This window comes from Molothrus ater, chromosome 5, assembly GCF_012460135.2.
Source record: "Molothrus ater isolate BHLD 08-10-18 breed brown headed cowbird chromosome 5, BPBGC_Mater_1.1, whole genome shotgun sequence".
Taxonomy (NCBI): domain Eukaryota; kingdom Metazoa; phylum Chordata; class Aves; order Passeriformes; family Icteridae; genus Molothrus; species Molothrus ater.
Window position 1 is genome coordinate 40,321,954 of NC_050482.2, and position 17,297 is coordinate 40,339,250.

At 36.0% G+C, this 17,297-nt stretch overlaps 1 protein-coding gene across 1 annotated transcript in view; it reads left to right on the forward strand.

The window, feature by feature from the left end:
* The window catches only part of TMTC2 (transmembrane O-mannosyltransferase targeting cadherins 2), a 234,217-nt gene that overhangs the window by 204,082 nt on the left and 12,838 nt on the right, over positions 1 to 17,297 (forward strand). Inside the window, exons 10-11 of the mRNA XM_036401042.2 lie at positions 208 to 322; positions 7,215 to 7,278. Of these exons, the coding sequence (XP_036256935.1) occupies positions 208 to 322; positions 7,215 to 7,278 (179 nt within the window). The remainder of the gene's footprint in view (positions 1 to 207; positions 323 to 7,214; positions 7,279 to 17,297) is intronic.

A 17,297-nucleotide genomic window follows, 5' to 3' on the forward strand; every position in this document is an offset into this window, starting at 1 on the left:
CTGTATTTTGAAGATATTGAAATACAGAACAGATCAGGAAATAACTAAACATTGAATCCAAGACATTGGTTTGTTGCTTGGTTTATTAGTTTGGGGTTTGGGTTTGTTTGTTTGGGTTTTTTTGTGCATTCTTTTCCTGACTATACTGTCTGAGGTGTATTACATCAGTTATTTCCTGTGGGCTGATGTTCACACATTCCATTGCAGGTCAGTTCCTCCTAGAAGAATCCCGCCTGATAGAAGCAGCTGAAATGGCAAAAAAAGCAGCTGAACTTGATAATACGGAATTTGATGTTGTTTTCAATGCAGCCCATATGCTCAGGTTAGTGCTTGTACATCTGCCTCACTTGATTTTCCTCTTCTTTTGGAGGAAAAAAGTCTTTATAGCCTTTGCTTATGCAGGATTCTTTTTAAAGCTCAGCAACTCTTTTGAATAATTCAATAATATTGCTAATAAGATACAAAGAAGTGGAATTAAACTGTTGCAGCATTTAGCACTTTGCATTTCTTAAATTCTGTTTATTATATCATAATTTCCTACCTTCAAAACTTCTGTTTTCACAAGCAGGAAATGTATTTTGCTTGCATATGAGAACAAGCGTTTCTTTGGTGAAGAACCTTCTGTAACATTTCCTTTCACCTGACTTTTAAAATTTTAGTGTGCATATCAACTGAAAAGAGGAAGAGGAGACCATATTTCTCATCTGGATGTAAATAGAGAATATTGAAAATTTCTGATAATATCAGAACATTATGATAATTTGAAATCTAAATATTCCCAGGCTGATAATTACTTTGAGATGCATAGGAGCACTTAGTGATATTCTCAGAATCTGTGATTTAAAATGTAAACTTATATTTAATTATCTCTGTCTGAATAGAACGAAGCTTTGGACTTCTATTTTACCTTTTAAAGCTGTCAGGCCTGGTTATTCCATAACATTAAGCTTCTGTCTATGAGTTTAACATTATTTTGTTAACTCACATTACTGTCATAGGTATCCTCCATGCTTATTTCTAGGATAACTATCTAATTATTGTCTATTGTCCACTTAACAGCTATAAGGATGCTTGATTTCATTTAGATAGTGTCTAAGCATAGAAAATGCATGAAAAAGGAAATTACAAAAATATACTTCATTAGCACAAAGCAGTTGTTGAGATTATTTCTCTGCTGAAGATATCTTACTAGGCTTCTTTATATTTTAGCGTTTTAAATAAGAAATGAAAGAAAGAAAGAAGAGGATGTAGAATCTATAGAAGAGAGGGTAGAATCAAAAGTTATTTTTTAAAAATAACTTACTGCTTGTAGATTAGAAAGGAAACCAAGACAAATGGCTCATTGGTAAACAACAGTTTGACATGGCAGAGGTGTATGAGCTATTTTAAGGATCCTTCCCTTCCCCAGGATTGTTTTGTGAATGATACCGCTCAAGACAGAATTCAGTAATTTGAAACATTTAAAGTTACAACTTCACAGACAGAAGAACAGTAAGTTAGGCATGACAGCTGAATTTAGAAAGTTATAGAGGGGTCAGATTCTTCATTTTACTGTGTGTGTTTTAGAAGACGGTTTTGTGGCATGATTATGTGTATTATAAAATGTGGTGGTGTAAATCAATACTATTTTTGAAATAGCTTTAATAAATCTGCTTTCTCTGTGAGCACCGAGTGTAGCATTTGAGGTCTTTGAAGCACATTTATTGACATCTGGATATGAGTATTTTTTCACTTCCAAAGTAATAGCTATGCTGCTGTGCTGTACATCAGCCACAGTTACCCTACTTGATCTGGTTGGGAGTGTACTGTTTTTGGGAGGCCTTGACAAGCAATGATCTCAGTGATTCTAAGCTGCATTCTCAATTTTTACTGTAAGTGTGAAGCCAAAACCGTCAAAACCAAATAAAATGCACTAAACTGAAACACTTAAAAAAAAATAGGCCTGTTTTAGTTTAGCTGGAATCCCTTGTGCTGCTTTGGGATACCCAGTTGATCTAATTTTTCACTTAATTCTCAGCTCTCTTTGTGGAAGATCATAATGTCCTCCTAATACTCTCTGAGAGTCTAAAGCGGTCTGTAGGATTTAGAAAGAGTCAGGGTGGCAAAGCTGAATTCAGTGCTGACAAATATTTGCTCAAAACCCCATGTGTTAGCATCTGACTGATTTTTCCTAAAGGTTGTGATTTTGTTATCCGTCCTTGTTCACTGCTCTACTTAGCAATTAATTCAAATATATTGCTTCTGTGATACATGTTGGACAAGGGCAATGCATATTCATTCATTGTAACAGAGGAGCTACAAATCCACCTGGAGTCTGGCTCTTCAGAAGCAGATGATTTTCAGGATCTTTAGAACAATGGAGGGCTGAGGTGATTCCAAGAGGAGAACAGATACCAAGACACAAAGGAGGACAGAAAGAAGGGATTACTCCAACTGGCACAGAGTGACACTGCTAGAAATGGAATGCTAAAGACAGTCATAAATGAAAGGCTGACATAATTTCAAGTAGGTGACCAACTGCTCTTTAGGTACCCTAGAGAGCTATAAAAACTGACTGGTAAGTGAGTAAGGATTTTGAATGAACTGCACAGCTGTGAGATAGAAAATACATTATAGAAGTTCACAGAGCATGAAAATGAAATGACTCTTGTGAGAGACACGGGATAAATTTTAAAGACGTGTTGTGGAATAAGAGACAGAAATTGATATTAATGGGGATGATGCAAGGTTTCCAAAATGGCTGTAAGATAATAACAGAGGCTTAGATTTTTATATAGATTCTGATATTTTCTTTTTCAGACCAAATATTTTGCACAGTGATATATTTTTGAATTAGGAAGGAATCATCTTTCCCTCCTCTCCTACTGCTGTTTCCACCATTAGCCTAAGGAGTGTCACAAGACTGAGAAATATGAAGACATATCTTGGTTTACAGCTGTTTTGGATAGAAAATAAATATACTATTCTCTCAAAATACAATTAATTTTTCTAGTCTAGTGCTTAAGTATTTTCCTTTTTTTTTAAATCTCCCTACTTGCTGGGAAAAAAAATTAAAATGCAACCTAAATAAAAATGAACAACTTCTGAAAATTTAGAACTGGAGTGCTGCAAGTTAAATTTCTTTTTCTTAAATTTGCAACAGCATTGTTAACTGGATCCAAATGCAGTAGCTGTATTTATAGATAGCCTGTTCTCAGTTTAACAGTCACAAGAAGAACGTCTGCTCTTTCAATCAGATATTCCAATGTTGCTGATTTCCTCTCTTTGTGACTGAATCTGAAGTAAAAAAAAAATAATGACTTCGTTCTGTTTGCATTATTGAGAGACCTCCCCTTTCCTAATTACATTATAGTTATTAATTTTTTTTCCTAAATGACTTCTGTAGCAACCCATTAATGCAATGCAAGATGATTCAAGTCATCTGTGAGAGGGCTGAGATGTGCGATGAATGCAATTAATTTCATTGCAACAGTCTGGTAACTTTTAACTTGTGTAATACTTGTCTGTAAAATTCATTTTCTCAACAAATTTGTTTTCCAGACAGCTTACTTCAAGGGTCATGCAGCCATTTGGGTGGTTCCTAAAGCAGTATCTGGTCATGTGTTTTATGTTTGCAGTATTTGCAGTGCTCCTGCTTAGAGGAGTTAGCAGTCTCCCAGCCGAGCAGTGAGGCGTGCGCGTGACGCTGCTCGGTGGCTGAGCCCTGTGTTAGCAAGGGCCACGGTTCACTTTGCTCTCCTGGCCCAGGGGAGCTGCCAGGAGCAAGGCAGCTCATGGGCAGCAAGGCACCATGTGGGAGAGGGAATGAACATTTCTAGAATGAAGGGTGGCAGTGTGGTGGCACTGCCATAGTAATTAGAAACAGGAAAGGAATTTCACCTTGCCTCCACATGAAAACAGATTTAGGAAAAAGACCTCTTTGCTTAAAAACACATTTTGTCAGAAAAATTCATTTTTCCAGGCTTTTGTGAGAGGGTTTTGTTCTGGGAAAATCTCATGTGACATGAAGTTACAGGATGTTTATTGGCTGTTAAAAAAGAAGTGTAAATTAGAGCAGCACTACATTACAGGGTCTTTATTTTTCAGTGATTTTCTGCAAGAGTGTTTTTGGCTGTCCCCAATACACTGACCAAACATGGAGTGTAATTGCTGATACAGTACCATAGGCACAACTTAACCCTGTGTTATTGTCAGGTTATATTGAACCTATATTTGCTATCTAAAGCAGCTTAAATATATATGTAGGGCAAAGCATATAGTCTATCTAGATTTTTTAAACAAAAAAGAACAACTATGGATAAATGGTTCCTTGCAACAGAGCAGCTGATTATAAAACCTGATAATCTTGTTGTTACACAAAAAGGTCCATTAAGAAAGCCATTCAGCATTTTAAAATAGGAATTGCTGAAGAAAATTTCTCCGTAGATGTGCTGACATCTATGATTTTACTGTAAAAATCAACAGTCTGAAGCCTTGTACCAAGCAGCAGGCATGTTAAAACTAACCCTTTCTCACTCACATGTATCTGAATAACTCAGCCTTGGTGGTGTTTGTCTCTTACAACAGTATTTTTTCCAGTGAAAATCAAAATGAATGTAAACTGCTTATAGCTGGGTGTCAGGAAAATCTAAGAGTGATGTGTCATCAAGCACATTTTTAGGTGTCACTGTTAGTCAGCTGGAGCTACGTATGGGGAATTGTTTGGTCTGGAAGCTCAGGTTAAGAGATATGAGAGAATAAAAAGTGGAAACATTTTTTCCCTTAAAACAAGACTGGATGCTAGTTGTTAGTGGGGAAAATCAGATAAGTTTTCAAGGGCAGTTCTCATGAAAAGATTTAGGATAGAGGTTAAAATATAGCTCATAACTATGAAAAAGACTCTCTTCTGAACCTCTCTTTGCTCCCTTTTCTTCCTCTCTGATTTTTTATCAACATTTTATCTAATATTTTACTCTAATGTGAGTTATGTTACTTTTCATAGTGTCCTTCCATTATTTGACATTGATCCAGAGCTCTTTACTGCTCAATGGCATAGGGTTACTGCAATTTCCTACCTCTGTGCCTTTAATTTTTCTCAAGGGAAAGCTGTTTCAGGGCTTAACATAATTAATTTCTAGCTTAAATTTGCAGTGGAAATAGGAACTAGAATTCTGCAGCATCTTAGCTAACGGAACTGTTGCTGAATGCCTCAAAAATGGAACTAGCATTTTTCTGACCAGGTTATTGTGTTGTGCATTCATTTCTATAAACTGTTTTTAACAGAGAACTATATATTCAAACTGATTTCCACTTGGCAATTAATGACCCTTGTTCCAAGATGTACATGTGGCAGGAGAGCAAGCCGTGTATTTTCCACTGGCCTTAAGGGGGACAGGATTTGAATGTGTTCCACACTCCCATGCCAGCAACTCTTTTTGGAGGTGAAGTGTAGCATTTGTATTTGCCTCCTGGGAAAGGCACCTTGTTTATTGTATGTTATTTCATCACTTCAGAAGTGATTTGTGTCCTGACAGTTTCGTACAAACAGGGAAAAAAAAAAAAGCTCTGTAACATGTTTCATTTTGCAGTGCTTTGCTGTAAATCCTGAAATTCCTAAGTATGAGATTTTTTTTTTTTTTGCAATCCTTTCAAGTGCTACTGATGCCCAGCAGGAGTGATTCAGAAGCAGGTTGAATGAATATTTTTAGACATTCAATCATCTCTAACCACTGCAACCGCTGAGTCAATGATACATGTGCAAAGTAATTTAAAACAGTTAACAGGTATAAACCACGTTCTTTTTAGCAAATTGTTAGTCATGAAGTGGTTTCACCTTGCACAGGAATTACGTGAGAAACTTGAAAGGGATTATCCTCCCTTTCTCCTCCCAAGACCAATAGCTGTAAAAATATGTTGTTTGGGATTAATTGCCGCTCCATATATTATGTGGGTAATGTTTAAAATCTATGTGGATAGAAACAAAATTAGAACACAATCTGATACCAAATCATGTAAAGGCTCATGTAATGAACAAGATAAAATAAGTGCTCAGTTGATTGATACTTTTTGACTAGTAACATTGCAAAAGCAGGAAAAGAAGGAAAAAACCCTCAAACTGCCCACCCTACAGTCTTATCCTTGTTTTCTAATGTTTCCATTTTGTGTCACAGAAATGCAGCTGTAATCACATAACAAACACAAATCTGCTGAAGATCTCCTGTCCTAAGTCTCCTGTGAAAGTACTTAACACTATGATTCATGTGAAAATAGCAAATAACGGTAGCAGAAGATAAGTAGCCCACCTGAGAGTCCTGCTTGGTTGTTCTTACAGATTTGCCATTTTTCCTTTGAAATATATGTGATCAACTGATATTCATTGGATTAGTGGCCAAAATGGAAAGTCAAGGGGAAATTAAGAAGGTGGAGACAAAAGGAGAAGAGAGGAATTTGAGAGAAGTGATAAAAAGGACCTGTTGAGACAAAAACATGTTTGGATTTGTTTAGTAACATACTGCATTTTTATTTGAAGACATTAAACTGAAAACTCAGGAGAAGAAAAGAAGCTAAGCTATGAGGAGCATGTAGATGGTGACAGTAGTAGTAAGGAGAAGAAAAAGTGTTGAGCTAATACTGTTTCAGGTACCCAGAAACTCATTCTCTTGGAATATGAGATTTACATTTATATGCCTGCTCAGAATTATGTGAATAAATGTTAAAATCAGAACTCTTTTTTGAATTAATTCCCTCAATCGTGGAAAGCTAGTTTTTAGAAAACTTCACATTCCCTGACTTTTTTTCCTTTATTTACTGGAATTATAGTGGTTTTGGGAGGGTGCAAAGTGAGAACTTACATTGTGTTATAATATACAGTTTCAGAATTTAAGTATGTCTGATAACAAAAAGTGAGCCACATTTTCTTCTGGTGAAGACTGGTATGTCTCTGTTTTTGCCTGAGAGAAGTGTTCAGCTTTCTCTATTTCTTTCCATTATGTACAAATATTATTGCAGAACTAAAAAGAAAATGAAGTAAGCAAAGAGAATTTGTACTAATGGACATTCTGAACTCTAAGAAAACTTCAAGATTTACATATTTTGTGCATTTGTTAGGGTAATATCCTTAAACAGCAGGGAGTAGTTGCAGTGTTTAGTTTTTTAGCTATGCTTCTTTAGGTACGGTTTCATTTTAACACGAGAAGAATGAGGTGTAACTGTGCTGTTCTTTTCCATCCTGATAGACAAGCCAGTCTTAATGAAGAGGCTGAGAAGTATTATGAAATGGCAGCAGGATTAAGACCTAATGTAAGTACCTTCTTAATGATATCCAGTACATAAGTTGATGAACATGCTATGGTGCTGAACCCTTTGTGTTGAGGAGAACTTCTTGCTGGAGCATTTGCTCTCTCAGCCTGTGTTATATATGTTCTTTTAGTAGTTAATTGTTGGGTATTCAGATGAAGATGTTCATCTGTCAAACCAATCACTGCACTTTCAAGTTGCCTCAGTGAAGTGGTCTAGCCATAAGTCTTGGCCAACAGGCCAACATACTTGGAAAAGACTTCTAGATTTAGATTTATTTAACTATGTTTAAATGTGTTAAGTTTGGAATGCTTTTCCAATTCCATCTCTTCACTAGTAAAAGGGAATGAAAGGCTATCCTGTGAGCCACAGTTTAAGGAATTTTTAATAATATGTTTATGCATTTCGTTCTGTCATGAACTTCTTGCAAACGTAAAGATGTTTATTTCTGATGTAGTTGTATATTGGCAAAGAAATACTTATTGTTTGAGCAGATATATATAGGAGTAAGTGACATGCCTTTTAAGAAGGGAAGCTCATTTCCAATTTTCATTGCGTCAGGAATTAAAGAAATAAAATACTTTTTACTTACCATTTTTTTTACTAAATATTACATTTATTTTCAATTACCTTTTCATTTTGAGGAAAAAATCATGAATATGAATGGGGCAGAATTTATTTTAGATACATAACACTTTGGCTATGCAATAAATCAAATCTAGGAAAATTTCTGTCACAGAAGTCCAAAGTGCCAAATTCGAGGATACAAGTCAGCAAATGCAGTTAAAAAAAAAGGAACAACCCAAGTTTGAAAAAAAACCCCAAAAAACTAAAAAGGGTTTTCAGAGATAAGAATCAAAAGCAACAACAAAATATAATAAAAAAACCCATAATAACTTATTCATATGAAATACTGTCTCTTAAGAACTCTCAAAAAACTACTTACTTCATTACTTGATACTTTGCGAAATAACAATAAAGACTTTGTGATTCATAATGCTTGCATAATTAAAGACTCTTTTGCCTTTTTTCTGAGAGGATAGCTTAATATTGAAAGTATTCCCTCAGCTGACTGCAGATTGGCACAATTTTTCTTTTCTGTGCTTCATTGTATGCTCAAAATGCTTCTCAGAAACTAAGAAATAAGTTTATTGTGTATAACCCTATATAAATATGGTTATATATTTGAAGTTTCTCAGAGAGCTTTGGAGTGACTGACAGCAAGCTCATAGCAATAGTGCTCTAAAGGTTAGGTATTTCTGATTATTGATGACAAACTTTACATGTTATGACCAAAAAATCCTTTTTGAAGAATCAAATTATCAAAACACTTTATTGTAGAAAATTTCTTCTAACTTTGATTAGTGTAAGTAAAAATCTAATAGGTACTGGTGTTCAGCTTTCTTCAAAAGATGATTATGCTTTAAGGTTCTAGGTGATAGTTTAATTTTCTAGCTAAGCATGGTGTGCATATGGTTTACAACTTTTTAAGAATATTTTAGTGTGTGTGGAGTGGGAAACTTGTATCCATTTTCACAGCCATTATCAACTTTCTGATGACTTTACAGGGATATGTCTCAAAAATGTGAACAAAACCACAAGTAGTCATATATATTTTGCTTGTTGTTATTAACTCTCAGATTTGCCATACTAGTTTCAGACTGGGAGAAAAAGAAGCCACTCGAGGAGGCTTACTTGGTAGTAAGCAGTCTAATGTATACATGGTAAGACAGAAGCTCCCAATCTTTCCAAAGGAAAATGGAATGAAAATAATTGAAGGACTGTGTACTTCGTGGCTGCATCTGTGCAGATAAATTAAATGTGCCTGGAACGATTCTCTAGTGCTGATTGAACCAGCTGCTTTGAGTGCATCCAGGTATTGTCCTAGAGACTGCAGTGGTCGAGGCCAGAGCTGTGTAGAAACCATATTCACAGTATGAAAATGCCCACAATTGATTTTGGTATTTTGTATGTGGCTTGTGTATCCTCTCCCTGTCTTATGAATATGAAGAATCAGCAAAATTATCTGAGTCAAGAGGTAACGAAATATCCTTAAAAAGAATCGGTGCTTGAAGGAGCTTTGTCTTTTTGTTTTGTTTTGGTTTTTTTTATCCATCACTAATGGTCTAGAAACATTTCTTGACAGAAAATTCAAACTACTAGATGTATTCATGTGATGTAATATGCAGATTCCTACCATTCCATGTATGTAAACACATACCTATATGTATACTTGTGTGCATCTGTTTAGCTGCTAGTAGGTCTGTCCCCAAAGAGCCTCTCAGTGAGAATACTGTGACACCATTGAAGTCTCATTCTGTGCAGTGGATCAGCCTTGTTACTAGTACAATTAAGTGCTCAAAGGGTCTGCTTAAGAAGATGCTTTCTTCTGTTGCTTTAAACAGTATGTTTGGTATGAGTGAATTATGGAACAGCATCCCAAGTAAACTGGGACTCTGCTTTTTTTCTGTATGACCTTTTTTTCCTTTGGCTCCCCAGCCACTTGGCCAGATCCCAAGTTGAAGATCCATTTCTTTGTTATCAACTTCTTTCTTTCACTGTGCCAAGACAATTAAATTATCACTTATTCTTTAGAATAACTTTAGACCAATGCCTAGCTCCTGAGAGATTTTCATCTGAAACAAAACTCAAATTTCCACTCTCTTGCATCTGTTCCTTTGCAAATATAACATATTGTATAATATCTCTAATATTGCTATAGGATACAGTCCTTAAGAGCAATAAGAGATTTTAGTAATACTGTAAACAAGTCTTTTACTAATTTTTAGTGTATTTTTTATGCTTGTTTAGCTATCATAACACAGTTTTGTTCTCAGCATTTTATCTTCCTTTTGCATCTCATTCTTTGGTTTCTCAACCATTCTTGTTGCTTTTGAAATGAAGCAATACTGTGTGCACAACAATTCCTCATCTGCTCCCTAATGTATAAGCCCTTTGGATCCAGAAACTGCTCTGCTGAGCTTTCCTACACCCGTGTCCAGTTTAAATGGCCATCTGATTTACTACTTTCAGAGATACTTAATTGGCTATTTTAGTGCTTTTTCCAGACAGCAGTCTCCACTCTTGCATTTGTCTCCTAGACAAGCCCTTTTATTTCAGGGTCTCAAAATGGGAGAGCAGCAGTGAGCACCCATATGCCTGCATGTCTGAGTCACATTCTCATTCAACTAATCCATTTTTAGAAAAGTTGTGACTAAGGCAGCTAAAAACATTGCCAGAAACACAGTATTCAGTTACAGAAAATGTAACTTCTCTGAAACTTACAGGCTATTGTTTTTAAGAAACCAAGCATAAAAAGGTTTTATTTTTGCAATATTGGCCATGATTCATTCATCACTGAACTAATTCTGAGAGGTCTGAGAGTACAGTTTGTTTTTTTCATTAGAAGCCTTAATTGCAATGAATGAAGTATTTGCAAGAAAAATATACTCAGTAAAGGAACAACTGAATACAGCAAAGGTGTGTTAAAATGTATATCCACATCTTGAATGCCATCCTTGCTTTTGGATGCACATTATGTTTGCAGATGGTAAAAGCATTAAAACACTTTGATACAATAGCTGCACCAGCTGAAAAGGAGTTTGGATGCAAATAAAAACAAATCTGGCTGTATTAGTGTTTGAGATATAGTGTTTTCTTAATAATGTTCACAATTGGCCTTATTTACAGTAGGTGGGTATTTATCCTCCATGAAAGTAATTTCCAGACAAATTTCAGAAGAGCAATATTTTCTGGCGAACACACTGCTGCTTTGAAGATGGGAATAATTTGTCTTTAACTTTACTAAAGAAGCAAGCATTTTCAAAGTTATGTCTATTTTAGCTTTCAGAGAGTCAACTTCCCCTGGACAGCCAAGAGGTAGAGAGGAATCCAGGAAGCAGTTCAGAAAACAAACCTACTTTTATTTGCAATCAATTATTTCTTACAGGACTGTGTTTTCTTCCTTCAACTATGTAGGTAACCTACAGAGATTAGCCTCCCTAGCCCCTTGATCTTTATGAATGCTTCCCAAAAAATATGTTACTGCATTGTGTGTTGTACCATAATCAAAACAAAATAATTTTAGAGCTTTCTCAGTGAGAAGCACATGTTTGTTCGAGCAGTGTTGCCTTGAGTGTACATTAATCACATTAGTCTAATTTTAGTAAATTCAGTTGCATGAAGAAATGAAACCGTAAGTTCCTTGGACATTTATACAGTAATTATTCTGAGTGTGAGAATTGCTGAAGAAAAGCTGTATTCAGAGATGATTTCTGGGTGCCCTACATATTGTAATCTTCACAAACCAGGAAATTGTTTTAACAAGTCATTAGGCACTCTAAAATGTGAGCTTTAAGCTTGCTTTGTTGTGGAAAAATCAGGCAACCAGAAACTGTCTTTAAATTGCCATTCTTTACAAGCATGTGAGATACCAAATTAAGCTTCAGCCTTTGTTCAACTTCTAAGATATCATTTGTGTAATAGAGCTGCATTTATAATTTTTTAAGTCTGAGCCTGAAGCAGCCTGTCATTAAAAAGCTGCTCTAGAACCCCCACATATGGCCAATGGCTTTTGAGAAGAAAGGGCACTTTGAAGTGTGACCTCAAGAGTATTAAATGAAAGAGAGCTCACCAGAGCCTTAAGACTTTGAGCCACCACCTTGAGCTGATTGGCTTAGGAGCATTCCTCAAGGAGGTGTCATGACCTGTAAGTCACTACCATCCCAACCACATATTAGTGCTGCTTGCAGTCTGGAGCTCATGACAGCTTTAAGCCCCATGTCATCAGCACATTGTCAGATACAGCTGTTTCCACTCTACCACTTCAAAAGGGCTTGATTAAATGTCTTACTGTAACAACATACATAAAGACACACACGGAGAGTGAGGGGGAAAGGAGAAATGTACCTATAAGCAAAATAAATACAATTTCCACTAGATGGTTTAATCATGATGTGGGGGACTAAACCATTTTTTGACTTGAAGGGCTTATGTAATCAGTTAACACAATATCATATTAAAAAGCAGTTTCTACAAGTGCTTCTTTATTTTTTTTTTCCTAATGCTGGAGTACAGATTTCATGCCAAAGGCTTCAGGCTTGCAATAAGCTCTACCTCAAGCTGTCTAACTGGTGAAAGAAGAATGCTAGTGATTTCCACATAATTGACTGTAATTTCACAGGCACCTTAGAGATAACATGCTTTCACTGCCTTCTTAAGGAAAGTGCTCATAATTCATGGGGTTTATTCATGGCAGGACTTCTAAGAGAAAATACTTCCACTAGTACATACATCTTTAAAAAAAATAAAGTAAATATAGCATTTTTGTCTTGAAACATCTGTAATCAAGATCTACTTTATTATATATTTTTTTCCTTCAATGTTGCTGTGCCAAATCTTCCTATTTGATTTTCTCATGAACATTCAGTAATTGCCTCTCGTAGCTTTACCGGATTTGGAGTAATTGTGAGGGGAAAAAGCTTAATTGCATTTTGCCAGCCTTGTTAAGGACATGCCCTGTTGTTGCCAGGGAGAATTTTCATAAACTTTTTTAAGAGCTTCTGCTATGTTAAATCTACTGATGATGCCAGTAATGGATGGTTTAGCAGTGATTCTTGCATTGTCTGCTGCTGATCCTCAGCTGACAGAAAAACTGGCTACACTGGATCCAATGTCACAGCCACACTGCTCCAGGGATACAGCAGATCCCTCACCAGCAATGTATCTGCTGCTCCTGCAGCTGTTTTGAGCAGGTCTACCTAGTCCCTATTATTCAAATGTAACTGTGGTGCCTTGCCATCCATACTCCTGGTTTCTGGACCATAGTACAGATAATTCCCCAGAGAAACAGGTATATATATGGTTTTAACACCATGTATTATTGTCAGTAAAACATGACAATTTACAGCTGCAAATCCTTGTTTTAAAATGTTGTTCTCCCTGTTTACTTCTTCATTGAAAATAATGAACACATGGTAATATTTTAGCTTTATCTACTGGTGTTACAGCATGACCACAGAGCTGTATTTTTAAGTACAGCTGATCCATCTGCTTAATTGTCTGCCTGTACTGAAAGTGGAGCAGAAGGAGCTTCTGTTGACTGCTCATGTGCCCTCTGAGATGCTCCCAGCTTCTCCTGCCCTTTGTCAGGGCTGCACATCTTCCTACTACCAGCACCAGTTGCTGCTAAGCCTGGCATTGTTTAAGGCTTCCTCTCAAGTGTGCCAAACTTTCTGCTTCAATAATATGAATGGCTGTGGATTCCTTCCAGCCCAGCAGTGCTCTTGGCTTCCTGAAAATGCCTCCTTTCTTTGCTCCTGTTGAAGGTGTGAGGAAAAAGAAAACTTCCCAGGATCCAGTTCTTCCTGTCTTCCTGCTAAAGACTGAACCAATTGTTACAGGGCGTGTAGGAATTTCAGGCACTAAAACAGGTACTATGGTTTCCTAATAAGAAGAAAAGGCATAAGTGATGAGAACTGTATTTCCAGATAACATGTTTTTAATTTTTTTTTAGTTTGAATTCAGACAGATACAGGGGTGGGGTGCTTAGGCATGGATTAGCTCCACTGGGAGAGGAGATAGTGGAACATCCTTATTGAAAAGAGGACATCAGTCTCTGATCTCAAAAGGTTAAGAGAACCCATTCTTGGTTACTGTAAATTGCTTAGACTGTCTCTGTTGAAACACCATGAAAAAATGACTCTGAGATTTGATATCAGAATATCTGTGACATTTTTCAGTGTGTGTAGTGCAAGGGTGACCTAGCTTAAAGGTTGTGCAGAACAGAAAAATTCAAGAAAATTAACTGAATGCAAGATTCCATTCATTTCAGGTATGAAGACTCTTCAGTATTTGCACAGAAATGGCAATATTTCCCCAAGTAAAGAGTTTATCCATGCACAAAGTCTCTCTGCTCCTCCTGAGCTTTGTAAAATCTTATTAGTCCCCAACTCAATTTTCTTTTGGTTTTGTTTAGCTTCACCCCTTTCAGGTCCTTCTTGTCTGAGGCTAAGTCCAGGGCAGACACATTATATACATCCAGCTATTTGGGAAAAACAATGTTTATTCTTTTGAAAAAACTATTTCTTTCTGTATTTGCAATTATATTTGTTAGCCCTCCAAAATATTTTTATTACACATTTGGAGTGGTTGTTGTGCACAATTGTCAGCTTCAAGACAGGCTTCTGTGTTGCTCTGAATCTTAAAATATTCCTGCTTCAGCAGAGATTAGTGTCTCCCACCTTAAAAAAAATACAACAGAAGAAAGAAAAAGCCTCATGTAGTGTTTTCCATCCCTGTGACCTCCATCAAGGGACAAAGAAAAGAATACAGGCTACTGGAATGGGGATATTTACCTGTACCTGAAATACAATATCAGAATGAGTTATATAATTTGAAAACCGATTTACTCAGCTGTGGAAAACACTGAATTTCCTTTGGGAAATACATGAGAATATTTATTGCCTTACTGCAGAAAATCGTACGTGTGTTTTCTCCTGCATTGTAGCAGCTCTGTAAAAGCAAAGATTGAATGTGCTTTTGGGCAATTATAGAATACTTAAATCTAGTTCTCAATATTGTGATCCATCTTTGTGTAAGATGCAGAGGAACAAGCTGGAAATCCTGTCATTTCAGCTCTCATTTTCACTTTTGTGAGAGCTAGGTTATGGGGAGTTGATTTGTACTCTCCTGATTATACAAGCAGTTAAACACAAATGTCTAAGATCAATTGGTTTGCTCAGTGTAATTTGTGAGCTTTGAAATTGAATTAAAATGCATTTAAGTTGCTTTTTATTTCCCATCTAGAATAATTTGTTGTACATTGATATTCTAATCAATACAGAGCTATTTTGTCTGTGCAAGTTCTAAATGACTGAAATGAAAATACATTCATTCAAGTTTCTTTTGCTTATACAGATACTGCATTGCAATGCCACCACTTGTTTAGTGACTCTCCTGCATAAGTGAGATAAATTAAACTCTGTATGTTCTGATTTCATGTGGAAGCATGCAAGCACCCATGAGCTGTCCTAAGCGTAAAGTTTTCCAAGCAGTAAGCTGCATACCCAGAAACACTTGGCAAAGTAAGCCAGAAGTTCATTGTTATGGTAATTCAGAGTGTTTTAAATTTCATATTTAGCTATAAAAATGTTTACAAAATTGCCATAAATATTAGTCATTCTACAGTCTAATTATTGACGTAATGTATTTTCCAAGTCTTTCGACTTCGTGAACAGTGAAATGTATAGACATGCATTTACTAAAGGGGAAACAAATGTTGGATATAGGCTTCTATATACTAACTCCCCCTTTCTAATTCATTTAACCTTTAGAACTCCATTCAATAATCAATTACTCTTACCAAGAATGGTTGAAACACTTATTTTGTGCTAAGCATGTAGTCTGGGAGAAGGAAACACTCTGATAATTCATATGATATTTACTTAGCACACGGGTCATACCAGGTTTTCAGTACATCTGATGGCAATCCCTTGTGTGCTTGCTAATAAAGTCTTTTCTTCACACAAAAAGAAAAGTAAAAAAAAAAAAAAGTACCCCAGGTCTGTTTGGTTAATGCAACCATTTTCCATTGTAGGCTCTGTTGCCCACAGGTTCAAAATGGTATGTGACTAAATCTCCAAAAAAGAAAAAGACCATGTTTTCACGAAAATCATACATGTTTCTTGTTGGTTTAGTATGTTTCTCAAGAAGTTAAGCAGGGAAGTATTAATTTATAGACTTTGGTTTCTCTCTGGGCACCTACCCATGTTCGTCCAGTACCATTAGATGATGTAATCCTTGGATAGTTCATAAATTCTCCAAAGTGAAGGCATTCTTATACCAAATAATACTTGAGTTATTTCATTGTCAAGACTTTGATTCAGAAATTTTGTAGGACTATACCTCAGTTAACTTGAAATGGAAATCTTGCATTATTTTTAATATGTATTTTCATTATGCCAGTCTTTATCTCATGTAGTCTTTATCTCATGTATAAATATGTTCAGTCCACCATCAAAAATGCTTAAAGAAAAAAAAAAGATGTAAAGTCAGCTAGGCCTGTCCTTTGGAGTGCAGATTTGTTTCATCTATCATTTTTGTGTTTTTCTTCCACATCTTAGTAGGCAGATATTCTTTTTTTCCTGTGTTTACTCTTCAAGAATGAAAAGAACTGCACAATGTTTGTGTTTGTACTCAGCTGTGATGTTAATTTACTAAATAATTTGAAAATTATGTTTTTGAAACTAATTAATAAGAAACTAAATAGTCTAGATTTGTACTATTGAGTTAAATAAAACAAATCATTATGCTTTGAGATGATGAGAGGTAATAGTTTGTGAAGATGCTGAAATTGTGGAATTGAAGATGGTGTGTCATGGGTAGATTTATGCACTTGATTGTGATTTACACTCTGATAGTAATATGGCAGGGGATACTGTGCTGCCTGCATCAGCTCCTGGAGAGAGGAAGATTGCCTTTGCCTGGAAAATTTGCCCTTGGTGTCAATCAGAAATAAAGTGCCATGAAATAGAGAACTCACACCAGCAGATTAGCATTTCAGAAATTAAACCATCTGTTTGAACTCAATTAAAAGGGAATCCAGCAAGGCTTTTCCTGATAGAATGTTCTAGTGCTGATTCTAGAAACAATGCAAGGGATTTATCACGCAATTAGAGCTCATAAGAATGTGAGTTTAATGCCCATTAAATAAACCAGCAACTATACATTCTCGATAGGATGTTTTGCAATAAATAACTACTTAATTTTCTTACTAATCTGTATTTCTGACGTATTTCTCAATCTAGGAATGATTTTTAGTTGTGTATTGACATATCCTACTAGATTTTTTTCCCCTACAAGTTCTGGAGAAAGTTTCTTTCTCACAAGATGGTTTTGCTGCAAGAGATCTTCTCCCCCACCCTCCCACACCTTTGGGTTGAATGTAATTTCATGTATAGAGGAGAAATGCCCTCTAGTGAGGCTGGTTTTGGTCTGAGATCTGCCTGAGAAGAGCTGTACTT